Source organism: Ranitomeya imitator, chromosome 4, assembly GCF_032444005.1.
Source record: "Ranitomeya imitator isolate aRanImi1 chromosome 4, aRanImi1.pri, whole genome shotgun sequence".
Classification (NCBI taxonomy): Eukaryota; Metazoa; Chordata; class Amphibia; order Anura; family Dendrobatidae; genus Ranitomeya; species Ranitomeya imitator.
The window spans coordinates 370,229,328-370,242,839 of record NC_091285.1 but is presented as its reverse complement, the minus strand read 5'-3'; the positions used below and the strand labels follow the sequence as shown (position 1 = coordinate 370,242,839).

The 13,512-nt window shown below is 44.4% G+C and overlaps 1 protein-coding gene across 4 annotated transcripts in view; it reads left to right on the top strand.

Moving 5' to 3' along the window:
- Positions 1-13,512, top strand: part of CACNA2D1 (calcium voltage-gated channel auxiliary subunit alpha2delta 1) — a 1,366,870-nt gene that overhangs the window by 934,204 nt on the left and 419,154 nt on the right. For all 4 annotated transcript variants that reach the window (XM_069765154.1, XM_069765155.1, XM_069765153.1 and 1 more), the window contains exons 8-9: positions 11,502-11,571; positions 13,241-13,291. In XM_069765154.1, the coding sequence (XP_069621255.1) occupies positions 11,502-11,571; positions 13,241-13,291 (121 nt within the window). The remainder of the gene's footprint in view (positions 1-11,501; positions 11,572-13,240; positions 13,292-13,512) is intronic.

Here is a 13,512-nt window from a genome sequence, read left to right as displayed (position 1 = left end):
CACAACAGTACCCCCCCTTGAGGAGGGGTCACCGAACCCTCACCAGAGCCCCCAGGCCGATCAGGATGAGCCAAATGAAAGGCACGAACTAGATCGGCAGCATGAACATCAGAGGCAAAAACCCAGGAATTATCTTCTTGACCATAATTCTTCCACTTGACCAGGTACTGGAGTTTCCGTCTCGAAACACGAGAATCCAAAATCTTCTCCACCACATACTCCAACTCCCCCTCGACCAACACCGGGGCAGGAGGATCAACGGAGGGAACCATAGGCGCCACGTATCTCCGCAACAACGACCTATGGAACATATTATGGATGGCAAAAGAAGCTGGAAGGTCCAAACGAAATGACACAGGATTAAGAACTTCAGAAATCTTATATGGCCCAATGAAACGAGGCTTAAACTTAGGAGAGGAAACCTTCATAGGAACATGACGAGATGACAACCAAACCAAATCCCCAACACGAAGTCGGGGACCAACACAGCGCCGGCGGTTAGCGAAACATTGAGCCTTCTCCTGGGACAATGTCAAATTGTCCAACACATGAGTCCAAATCTGCTGCAACCTGTCCACCACCGTATCCACACCAGGACAGTCCGAAGGCTCAACCTGCCCTGAAGAGAAACGAGGATGGAAACCAGAATTACAGAAAAAAGGAGAAACTAAAGTAGCCGAGCTGGCCCGATTATTAAGGGCGAACTCAGCCAAAGGCAAGAAGGACACCCAATCATCCTGATCAGCAGAAACAAAGCATCTCAGATATGTTTCCAAAGTCTGATTAGTTCGTTCGGTTTGGCCATTAGTCTGAGGATGGAAGGCCGAAGAAAAAGACAAATCAATGCCCATCTTAGCACAAAAGGACCGCCAAAACCTCGAAACAAACTGGGAACCTCTGTCCGAGAGGATGTTCTCCGGAATGCCATGCAAACGAACCACATGCTGGAAAAACAATGGCACCAAATTAGAGGAGGAAGGCAATTTAGACAAGGGTACCAAATGGACCATCTTAGAGAAGCGATCACAAACCACCCAAATGACCGACATCCTTTGAGAAACAGGGAGACCAGAAATAAAATCCATGGAAATATGCGTCCAGGGCCTCTTCGGGATCGGCAAGGGCAAAAGCAACCCACTGGCACGAGAACAGCAGGGCTTAGCCCGAGCACAAGTCCCACAGGACTGCACAAAAGAACGCACATCCCGTGACAAAGAAGGCCACCAAAAGGATCTAGCCACCAAATCTCTGGTACCAAAGATTCCAGGATGACCAGCCAACACCGAACAATGAATCTCAGAGATAACTCTACTAGTCCATCTATCAGGGACAAACAGTTTCTCCGTAGGACAACGGTCAGGTCTATCAGCCTGAAACTTCTGCAGCACGTGCCGCAAATCAGGGGAGATGGCAGACAAAATTACCCCCTCTTTAAGAATACCCGCCGGCTCCGGAACACCCGGAGAGTCAGGCACAAAACTCCTTGACAGGGCATCAGCCTTCACATTCTTAGATCTCGGAAGGTATGAAACCACAAAATCAAAACGGGAGAAAAAGAGCGACCATCGAGCCTGTCTAGGATTCAACCGTTTGGCAGACTCGAGATAAGTCAAATTCTTGTGATCCGTCAAGACCACCACGCGATGTTTAGCTCCTTCAAGCCAATATCGCCACTCCTCGAATGCCCACTTCATGGCCAACAACTCTCGATTGCCAACATCATAATTGCGCTCAGCAGGGGAGAATTTTCTAGAAAAGAAGGCACATGGTTTCATCACCGAGCCATCAGAACTTCTTTGCGACAAAACAGCCCCTGCTCCAATCTCAGAAGCATCAACCTCGACCTGAAACGGGAGCGAAATATCTGGCTGGCACAACACAGGGGCAGAAGAAAAACGACGCTTCAACTCCTGAAAAGCCTCTACAGCCGCAGAGGACCAATTGACCACATCAGCACCTTTCTTGGTCAAATCAGTCAACGGTTTAGCAATACTAGAAAAATTAGCGATGAAGCGACGGTAAAAATTAGCAAAGCCCAGGAACTTCTGCAGGCTCTTCACAGATGTTTGCTGAGTCCAATCATAAATGGCCTGAACTTTAACAGGGTCCATATCTACACCTGTGTCCTGAACCACCCAAAGGTTTAGGGGAAAAGAAAGACAAAACACAGTGCAAAGAAAAAAAATGGTCTCAGAACTTCTCTTATCCCTCTATTGAGATGCATTAATACTTTGGGCCAGCTGTACTGTTATGGACCTAGTGGTTAGGAGCACCCGGCACGACCTGATAGTTAAACTCACACAGGACAAGTTCTGGGATGTGGGAGCTCTGCAGACCGCAGGCCCTAATCCTATCACAACAACTAGAAATAGCCGTGGAGCGTTCCTGACACTCCCTAGACGCCTCTTCACAGCCTAAGAGCTAGCTAGCCCTAGAGATAGAAAATAAAGCCTACCTTGCCTCAGAGAAATTCCCCAAAGGAAAAGGCAGCCCCCCACATATATTGAATGTGAGTAAAGATGAAAGTCACAAACGCAGAAATGAAACAGGTTTCAGCAAAGGGAGGCCAGACTTACTAAACAGACAGAGGATAGGAAAGGTATCTTTGCGGTCAGCACAAAAAACTACAAAAGACCACGCAGAGTGTGCAAAAAGACCTCCGCACCGACTAACGGAGATGCCACTTTGCATCCCAGAGCTTCCAGCTAGCAAGACAAAATCATGATAACCAGCTAGACAAGGAAACAATGAACAAATAATAACTATCAGGAACTTAGCTTCTGCTGGAGAAGACAGGTCACCAGAAAGATCCAAGAGCGAACTGAACCAATGCAGGAACATTGGTAGCTGGCATGGAGTAACGATCTAAGTGGAGTTAAATAGAGCAGCCAACCAAAGGATAAACCACGTCACCTGTGTAAGGAACCTCAGAAGCAGCAGCTTCACTCACAGCCACCAGAGGGAGTCCATGGACAGAACTCGCCGAAGTACCATTCACGACCACAGGAGGGAGTTCGACAACAGAATTCACAACAAAAACCGCAGCGAATGAATGGAAAGTAGGTCAATGACCTGTAGTTACTTTCATTCGTGGTGATGCGCCCTCTGCTGGATGTCCTCATATGACCTCGAGCGTGGGAACTTTTCAGAATATTTTCCCAGCCTCGAGGTCATATGAGGACAACCAGCAGAGGGTGCCTCACCGCGAATGAAGGTAAGATTTCTAAAACTTAACATGGACAAAACAGAATTCATCATCTTTCCCCCATCTCACACGACCTCCCCAACGAACCTATCCATTACAGTAAACGGCTGCCCACTCTCCCCAGTCCCACAAGCCCGCTGTCTTGGGGTAATCCTTGACACTGATCTCTCCTTCAATCCACATATCCAAACCCTGTCCACTTCCTGCCGCCTCCAACTCAAAAATATTTCACGGATCCGTACATTCCTTAACCAAGAATCTGCAAAAACCCTAGTCCATGCCCTCATCATCTCCCGCCTCGACTACTGTAACCTCGAATGACCGTGGACCCTCTCCAGGCTATTAATATCTGCCCTCAGTCACTGGCTTTACTACTCTGGCAGAGAAAATTGTGCCAATTTTTTCCGCCATTTAACCCTTTAATTTAATAGCTAGACAGCCCAAATTTTGCACATACACACTACTACCAATAGTAGTATGGATTATGCAAAATAAATGGGGATATGAGATGGTTTACTGTATGTAAACCATGTCTCATATCATGTTGGGTTTAGGAAGGAGATCGCAAAAGCTGGAAATTGAATTACTGGCTTTAAAGCTATCTCGCGCTGGATGAAATATTAATATATATATATATATATATATATGTGTCTTACTGACATATATATATATACACTAGCTATTGAACCCGTTCTACGCCCGGGTGGCGAGCATTTATATTGGTATATGGTCTCCATCCTGGTATGTGCTGCTCCATCCTGCGCCCCCATCCTGTCATGTGCTGCTCCCATCCTGCGTCCCCATCCTGTCATGTGCTGCTCCATCCTGTGCCCCCTTTCTGACATGTGCTGCTCCCATCCTGCAACCCCGTTCTGTCATGTGCTGCCCTATTCTGTCATGTGCTGCTCCCATCCTGCGTCCCCATCCTGTCATGTGCTGCTCCATCTTGCGCACCCATCCTGTCATGTGCTGCTCCCATCCTGCGCCCCCATTCTGATATGTGCTGCTCCCATCCTGCACCCCCGTTCTGTCATGTGCTGCCCTATTCTGTCATGTGCTGCTCCCATCCTGCGCCCCGTTCTGTCATGTGCTGCTCCCATCCTGCACCACCGTTCTTTAATTTGCTGCTCCCATCCATATGCCCCATACTCTGCTCCATAAAGGTTTATGGCCCCCATAAGATGCTCCATAATATATGCCCCCGTCACTGCTCCATAAAGGTTGATGGCCCCCATAAGATGCTCCATAGTATATGCCCCCGTACACTGCTCCATAAAGGTTTATGGACCCCATAAGATGCTCCATAATATATGCCACCGTACACTGCTCCATAAAGGTTTATGGCACCCATAAGATGCTCCATAGTGTATGCCCCGTTGTTGTGAATTCTGTGGCTGAATTCACTCCTGTGGTCACAAGTGGTACTGCAGCTTCTGGGCTTCCTCCCTCAGGTGTTCTGGTGAGCTCGTTGGCTGCCTTGTTATTTAACTCCACCTGATTCTGTCTTCCTTGCTCCTTGTCAATGTTCCAGTGTTGGATCTGAGCTTCTGGATGTTTCCTGTGGCCTGCTGCTCTGCTTAGATAAGTGCTTCTTTGCTTTTGTTGCTGTTTTTTCTGTCCAGCTTGTCTATTCGTTTTTGCTGGAAGCTCTGAGACGCAAAGGGTGTACCGCTGTGCCGTTAGTTCGGCACGGTGGGTCTTTTTGCCCCCTTTGCGTGGTTTTTTGCTTTAGGGTTTTTTTGTAGACTGCAAAGTTCTCTTTGCTATCCTCGCTCTATCTAGAATATCGGGCCTCACTTTGCTGAATCTATTTCATCCCTACGTTTTGTCTTTTCATCTTGCTAACAGTCATTATATGTGGGGGGCTGCCTTTTCCTTTGGGGTATTTCTCTGAGGCAAGTCAGGCTTGTATTTCTATCTTCAGGCTAGTCAGTTCCTCAGGCTGTGCCGAGTTGCATAGGTAGTGTCAGGCGCAATCCACAGCTGCCTTTAGTTGTGTTTAGGATAGGTTCAGGTATTGCGGTCTACAGAGATTCCACGTCTCAGAGCTCGTTCTATTGTTTTTGGGTTATTGTCAGATCACTGTATGTGCTCTGATTACTGCACACTGTGTTACTGGATTGCCTTCATAACACCCCGTACGCTGTTCCATAAAGGTTTATGGCCCCCATAAGATGCTCCATGGTATATGCCTCCGTACACTGCTCCATTATGGTTTATGGCCCCCATAAGATGCTCCGTAGTATATGCCCCGTACACTGCTCCATTATGGTTTATGGCCCCCATAAGATGCTCCATAGTGTATGCCCCGTACGCTGTTCCATAAAGGTTTATGGCCCCCATAAGATGCTCCATGGTATATGCCCCCGTACACTGCTCCATTATGGTTTATGACCCCATAAGATGCTCCATTGTATATGCCCCGGTACACTGCTCCATTATGGTTTATGGCCCCCATAAGATGCTCCATAGTATATGCCCCATACGCTGTTCCATAAAGGTTTATGGCCCCCATAAGATGCTCCATACTATATGCCCCCGTACACTGCTCCATTATGGTTTATGGCCCCATAAGATGCTCCATAGTATATGCCCCCGTACACTGCTCCATTATGGTTTATGGCCCCCATAAGATGCTCCATAGTTTACGCCCCGTATGCTATTCCATAAAGGTTTATGGCCCCCATAAGATGCTCCATAATATATGCCCCCGTACACTGCTCCATTATGGTTTATGGCCTCATAAGATGCTCCATTATGGTTTATGGCCCCATAAGCTGCTCCATTGTATATGCCACGTATGCTGCTGCAATATATATATAAAAAAATACCATACTCACCTATGGTCGCTGGGCGCCGAGTGCTGGGGGGCCTGAGCAGGCGGGGACACCGGCACCCTGTGGGGGTCAGGTGCCGGTATCGCCGCCAGCTCAGGCCCCCCAGCACTTACTATATTCACCTGGCCCCGTTCCACCACTGCGCGCCGCCATTAAGCGTGTCATCGCGCCCTCTGAACTGAAGGTCACAGGCTGAGGACCGGGAAGATGGCGGCGCGCAGCGGTGGAACGGGGCCAGGTGAATATAGCTCATACTTACCCTCCTGGCGGTCCCTGCTTCTCTGTTGGAGATCGCGGAGTGCGTTCAGTGCTTACGCATACCGCGATCTCCTGGGAGCGTCACTCTGTGAGGCCCAGACTGCGCCGGCGCTTGCGCTTGCGCAGTCTGTAAAGGCTTCGGACAGAGTGACGCTCCCAGCGTTATATTATAGATATATATATATATAGACAGTATATATGTTGTTACGATTTTTTTAGCACATGGAGCCATTGTATGTCCGTATGTCTGTTTTGCAAGCCTGCGAGAAAATCTCGCAGTACGGATGCCATACGGATTACAAACAGAGGATACCATGTGCAAAATACGCTGACACACCCTGCCTACGGAGGAGATACGGACCACTATTTTGGGGACTTTTCTGCTTATTACGGCCGTAAATTATGGACCGTATTGTCTTACGCCGAGTGTGACGCCGGCCTTAGAGTGTTAATTAAACATATACTAAAATACATATTAAAATTCATTTCACTACATATGATGGTATAGAAATACAATATTTTTTTCTCAATAGTATAATGTATAATTTAGATATTCTAAAAAGTGCTTTGTTTCTGGGGTTTTTTCCCATAAGTATAGTCCATGCTTTTTTTCTAAAAGCCGCTGCCCTTTGCAAACCAGTCCGCGGTACAATGAAATAAACATCTCTTGATTAGGATACATTGCTATAAATGGATTCAATATTACGTTACATCCAATTTATGTGATCCATGTTCCGCTAACTGGCGTAACAGTTCACACCATTATGAAGAAATGTCCAGAGGGATTACAATTAGTAAGTCAGAAAGCATGTTTGGCTAAATGGTGAAATAGGTGCAGCGCGGTCATTTCGATTATTAATATTACTAAAGATCATTCTTAATTGTCACTGTAACGCTTATAATAACTAATAATCAATATTGCATGCAGCACATTATTTTTTTCAATTAGTAATAAGTGCTGAAATACTAATTTGTCTTTCTAAAGTGCCTGCAGAGAAATGGCTAACATTTTTCCTTCCCCCATCTTACGCATGTGATCTACATTAGGATTACACATGTACGCTGATCTGGTAGATTTTGTATTCTCTGAATGGTCTTGGCCATGATTTTATATCAAAATAATTGACCGCACATACAACCCTAATATATTTGAAGCACATTAATAAAAGTGACTGTCTAATATCAGGGATTTTTGCTTTTGTCTATTTACTTTGAACCCATGCCACCAGGGCCGGCTCCAGGTTTTCGAGGGCCCCGGGCGAAAGAGTCTCAGTGGGCCCCCCCCTTTAACACATACCCTGATTTATGATGCACAGATACGGCAGAGAAATGTATAGTACAATGCCAGATTTCACTTCTTACATGAGTGACAGCTATTGTAGATTCTGCAGTGTATATATACAGGAGGAAAGGTGCTGTGCAGTGTATATATACAGGAGAGGTGCTGTGCAGTGTATATATACAGGAGGAAAGGTGCTGTGCAGTGTATATATACAGGAGAGGTGCTGTGCAGTGTATATATACAGGAGGAAAGGTGCTGTGCAGTGTATATATACAGGAGAGGTGCTTTTCTGTTTTGAGTTTTTCCATGAAACAAAGACTTTTCTACATAAACAACGTTGTTTGGTTTTGCGGCCCCAACAGATCTGTGCTACAAAGTAACAGGCGGCTCGGGCATTAATGAGGGACCTGATGCTGAATCCTTTCCACAAACCCTAATGACCCAATTAGTGCCCTGTCATTAGAAGCTCATTAAACGCCTCCCTGTCCCGAGCAGTCATGTACAGTATGGGGGGATCCTGCAGCCCACCCCCTGACTGCTCCATACCATACACTGCCCTCTGTCGCGCTCACTATTATCCTGTGCATTTCTCCGTCATCGTTACCCCATGTTACACTTGTCACCCCCCACTACAGAGTAGCAGGGCAGCCAATGTCACCCCCTCCCGGACCCTAATGGCAGCAGGAAATGTCTGCTCCTCTATTGGGTTGGAACCTGATTTAATCAAGGAATAATGTGGATTTGTTGCCTGTGGCTGCAGGGGAAGGGTTAAGTGATGCCATGTCCGTGGTGGGAGCAGTGGCAGCTGCTGGGACCTGGACAGAGACAACCAATGTTGCTGTGACTGCACAGTGTGACCTGGAGGAGAGAAGCTGAGACTCCGGAGCAGAAATCACCCACATGCCAGCACTGGGCAGAGTCCCTCCAGTCACCAGCCTGGGGCCACGGGGCCCCAACCTACAGCCCACAGCTCAGATTTATCCATGGCAGCAGCTCCCCTCCCTCCTGGCATCTGGTTAACCCCATTTATGCGGGTCGGATTGTTATCTTTAAGGTTCAGCAATAACCTTCATACAGATGGGAAGGGGTTAAGCTTCTTCCTACCCCACTGGTGCAGGTTTGGTGCAGCATGCATGTATTCTGGGAGAGCTGGGTGGCTACAGGCTGCACCCCACCAGCTGCTCCTCCAGACATCACCCACATTTTTAGGCAGCGGAGACAGACAGCAGCAGACAGAGCCACAACTGCAAGATACCTTTGCACTCAGGCACTGGTAGGACGGAGCTCCGGAATCTGCCTGATAAACTTCAGCACTGTCCGCAGCCAGCCAGGGGGGAGAGCAGAGAACGTGCTCTCTCCGCCCACAATGTCACACTGGCTGCCTTCTGTTAACCCCTATGTGTGCCTGCCTGGCTGCACTGACTGAGTGAGAAGATGCTTGTGTCAGAGCTGGCACATAGGGGTTAAGAGAACGCAGCCAGCAGTGACTTTGTGGGGGGAGAGAGCATGTTATCTCCTGCTCTGCTCTCCCAGCTGTATCTATGACAGCTAAGTGGGCCCCCCTCTCTCCCCAGGGCCCCGGCATTTGCCCGCTGTGCCGGGTGCTGACGCCGGCCCTGCATGCCACCGTAAACAGCTTTTTTATAGGGATTTTCAGCTTGTAGGAAAATAAATTCACCATTAGTTCAGCAATAGGCACAAATTCAAAGTAGACAAACCAACGCAAAATCCCTGATATTAGTCCATTTTATCATTCTGGTTGGTCTGTGACATCAGGACTACAGTCTATATTATCACTGCATTCAACGACTGAGATTTTGGAGATTTTGGTGGCACGTGCCTTCAACAGCAACTGATTGTCAGCAGCGGTGATGCGTGCTGTACTCATGATATCATTAATACACAAAGCACAGTCGCTGGAGCAGCGTCGTGGCGCTGATGCTGCGTCAAGGATGGGGAGTACTATATCATTTGTTTTTCTATTGTAATCTGATCAGTTTGGGTCCAATTTTCTAAAAGTGGAAAATCCTTTAACAACTGGTAGTCCGAAGAGCAGACACAGGCTTAATGGATGCCAGGGGAATACACCAGGTGGAGAGAGTGTTAGTGGAGGGTTGTTGAGTGTTTTGTGCTGGATTCTTTGATTGTATCGTAGGAATATCATAATATAGAAGGAGATGAGGAGGTCAGGAGGACTAACTCCCTAACTCCAACCATTGATTGTAGGGACCCTACGTATGACAACTAGCTCGCTGACATCTTGTAAAATTGCTGCTATGGGTTATAATATAGGTGAGAACTTGTTTGGATAGGTACATAAAATGCAATGTAGTGAGTGTATTTATGTAGCAATTTTTTGCATATATATATATATATATATATATAAACTGAGAAAATGTTATATACTACAGGTACAATTAGTTTAATTTTACCTGTTGCGTTTAAAATTTTTCTTGCTTTCTTGGTTATGATGGGTACCTATAATAAATCTAATGAGTAGATTATTAGTCATATTTTTAAAATACAGTACATATAGCTGAATCAAATTGGACATGTTAAATAAAAACCACAAAAATACTTTAATATCAAATTATTTTTATTATTCACGTATTAAATACAATATGTCACTAAGTTTTGCTTTACATCTAAGTGTAGCAAGATGTAGGGGAAGAGATCCTGACTCCAGTGATGTGTCACTTTTTGGGCTGTGTGCTGCTATTTTGATAACATCACTGTTTTATCTGTTCCAAATCTAACAGTTCTCTGCATGCGGAGATCTGCGCAACTCTTCCCAAACCACTGATTGGCAGCTTTCTGTGTACATTGTGCATTGGCAGAAAGCTGGCAGTCAGCGGTGATGGGCTGTGGTGAAGGTTTTTGCTATGGAATCCCTATACTGTAGAGACAGAGACCCTGATAACAGTGATTTATCACTTTGTTTACTTTGTACAATAGATGTGATAGATTCCCAGTTTTCTCTTCAGCGCAGCAGATCTAATAGCACACAGAATGCTGAGCCCTGTATAATCCCGCCCACACCACTGATTGGCTGCTTTCTATGTGCACTGTTTATTGACAGAAACCAACCTGCTAATCAGTGGTTGCTACATGGTTGGACTAGAAGGTATGAGACGCCCTGTTCTGTAGTGATAATCTCCTGCTGATAAAACACTGATTTTATTGAAACTGTAAAACATAGCCCAGAATGTGACACATCACAAGAATCAGGATATCTGCCTCTGCATCATACTGTTATCAGATTACATATCAAAAAGCTGCTGACAAGTTCCCTTTAAGTAAATATACAATACAGTATTGATATTTTCAAGCTATGTTGCATATAACATATTGCTTGTTGACTACTGCTTCTATCAAAAAAGCTGCTATTTTGTGACTTCCCTTTAGTTGTCTTATCTGGAAACAAAAAAAAAGGTAAATCAGGAACTTTTGCAAATAGTAATTAATTGAACCTACTAATATGGCCTAATAAAAAAAAAATGTGCCCCCTTCTCTGTCTCTGTATCTGCCTTGATGGAGAAGTGAGCTGGCTTAATGGACAAACTGATCCTTAGAGCCATCTCAGTAAGTCAGGAAGCTACAAATGGTGATAAAAGAAGAACCACAAATAAGGTAATCAGTGTTACCGCGCCATTACAGCCATGTCTTTACATTACGAAATGGTACTGACAGGTTCTCTCTAACTCCGGTTAGACGCCCTGGCGGTCAGGTTGGGTCTTCTGCTGCGAGAACACTCCATGTTTTAAGGGTGTATGAAACTCACCCACTCATTTCAATTAATTTCTGCTTACAAAAGATACAAAGAACTTTTTCTATTCCCTGTAAATCACCTTGTGTACCTCTGTAATTATAACAACTGCCATTCTAATAATTGTAAAATTAATTACTGTTCCCCATTTAGCTTCTCCATGGGTGAATAAGAGCAGAACTCCAAATAACATTGATCTTTATGATGTGCGGCGAAGACCATGGTGAGCGGATTTATTGTGTTTATTGTTGTGCTGTGGTCACTAATCGGCTGTGCTTCAATTTATTAACATATCTGGGGACGAAAATGGATGGAGATGAGTAAACACGGATCGCTTGTTCTCTCCGCTTCATTATTTTTCATTATCAGAGCACACTAAATAGTATTGCTTCCAAATTACATTGTAATGAATTGCGGGCGGTGAAGTGGTCTATTAAAGCGGTCGTGGTTTCCGCTGAACTTTAAGCAGAATATAAGCATGACCTTTATTCTACGAGTTAATTAGAAATTGTAACCCCAAACAGTAGGAATAGCCTACAACTAAACATGGGACCTCGTTAAGTACCTGTATTTTTGTTTTTCATAAATGATCAGTAATTAAATGCGTATATTCATCTTCTTTTTTTTTAAATAAGCCAATGATTAAAATTACCTGCCAAGGAAATAATTAATTTCTTACGCATCTTCTCATGCATTATAAGCATTATCTAGGAAATGTTAATTAGTGCAGAACAGCACATCTTCTAATCTCGTTGCATTTGGACACATCCCTGTTTACAGATCTATACACAGATGGGGAACGCTGCGGACCGAATTCTTACAGAGGTCTCTAGTTTCTATGATAGAAACGGTCAATTAGAGACGTCTTTTCCATATAGCGCCATCCCTGGAATTCTTTTATTATGCTCTGCATTACGAGATGCAGAAATAGATGGAGGGTTGGAGTGGGAAGGTAACGACATGATGTTCTCTACTATTGTATTTGTGAAATACCTAAGGCACTTAAGCCTCACTCATACAGAAGGCCCTTCGAGTTCTTTTTTTTTCTAAAGGGCTTTAGTTTATTACTAAAAACATCCTTCTCGTACAGTAATTGTGCTCCACTGAAAACTTCTGATACACAGTACTAGAATACATTCAATGCCTTCAATTAGAACCGGGTTACCATAAGTGGATGCATGGAAAATGTGGTAAACACATTTATAAGCAAAAACTATTATACAAATTCATTTTCCAAAGCAGCTGAGTGTGTCATCCGGGAAACAATGCCTACAAATTGGTACAATGGAACTCAAGTCAGGTTACGTCATGCAGAATAAATATATTAGCAATAAATAGAGTTCTATCATCTTTATGTATCTAATATGGGAAGTGATACATTTATGTATATTTAATATTTGGGTAGAGATACAAACTATATTATTTGCGTCAAATAGAGTTTGCTAGTTGAGCGTTACAGAATCGATGACTTCTCTTTCCCATAGCTCATCAGTATCAGATTGATGGGGTCCGACACCCAGCGCCCCCAATGTTTAGTTCTTTTTAACTCCAGATGTAAAGAGAGTATGGAACCAGAACAGCACCGCTACATTCTCTGAGATGGTGACACCTGGGTACTGCTGAACATCTCCTATTGAAGGCAATTTCAGATGAGCGTCAGCGCTAAGTATGACCACTATGCAGTGAATGGAACATGCAGATCCAGCTCTGTACATTGTAGAAATCTCTGGAGGAACAAACCATTGATTAGTTGGTACCAGGAGGTGTTAAACCCCTACAATTTTGATATTGATGACCTGTCTACAATGGGTTATTAATATTGTATGTCTGGAATAACCACTTCATAAATACGGTACATATACAAACACATACTTTTTCTGATTTTTTTTTAGGTACATACAAGGAGCTGCATCTCCAAAGGACATGCTTATCCTGGTGGATGTGTATGTATTCTTTTATTTACTTATTAATTTGTTTTTGGATTTTGTGTTGATTTTTTTCTTTTTTTTTCTTTCTTTTAAAGTGGATATGTCACTAAATTTCACAATTTAAAAATGCATACATCATAAACAGACCTCTTAAACCTATTGATGCTGAGGTATTTTATTTCTATATCTATTGCAAAATTGCTGCAAAAACTTTTTATTAAAGATTTTGTAACTGA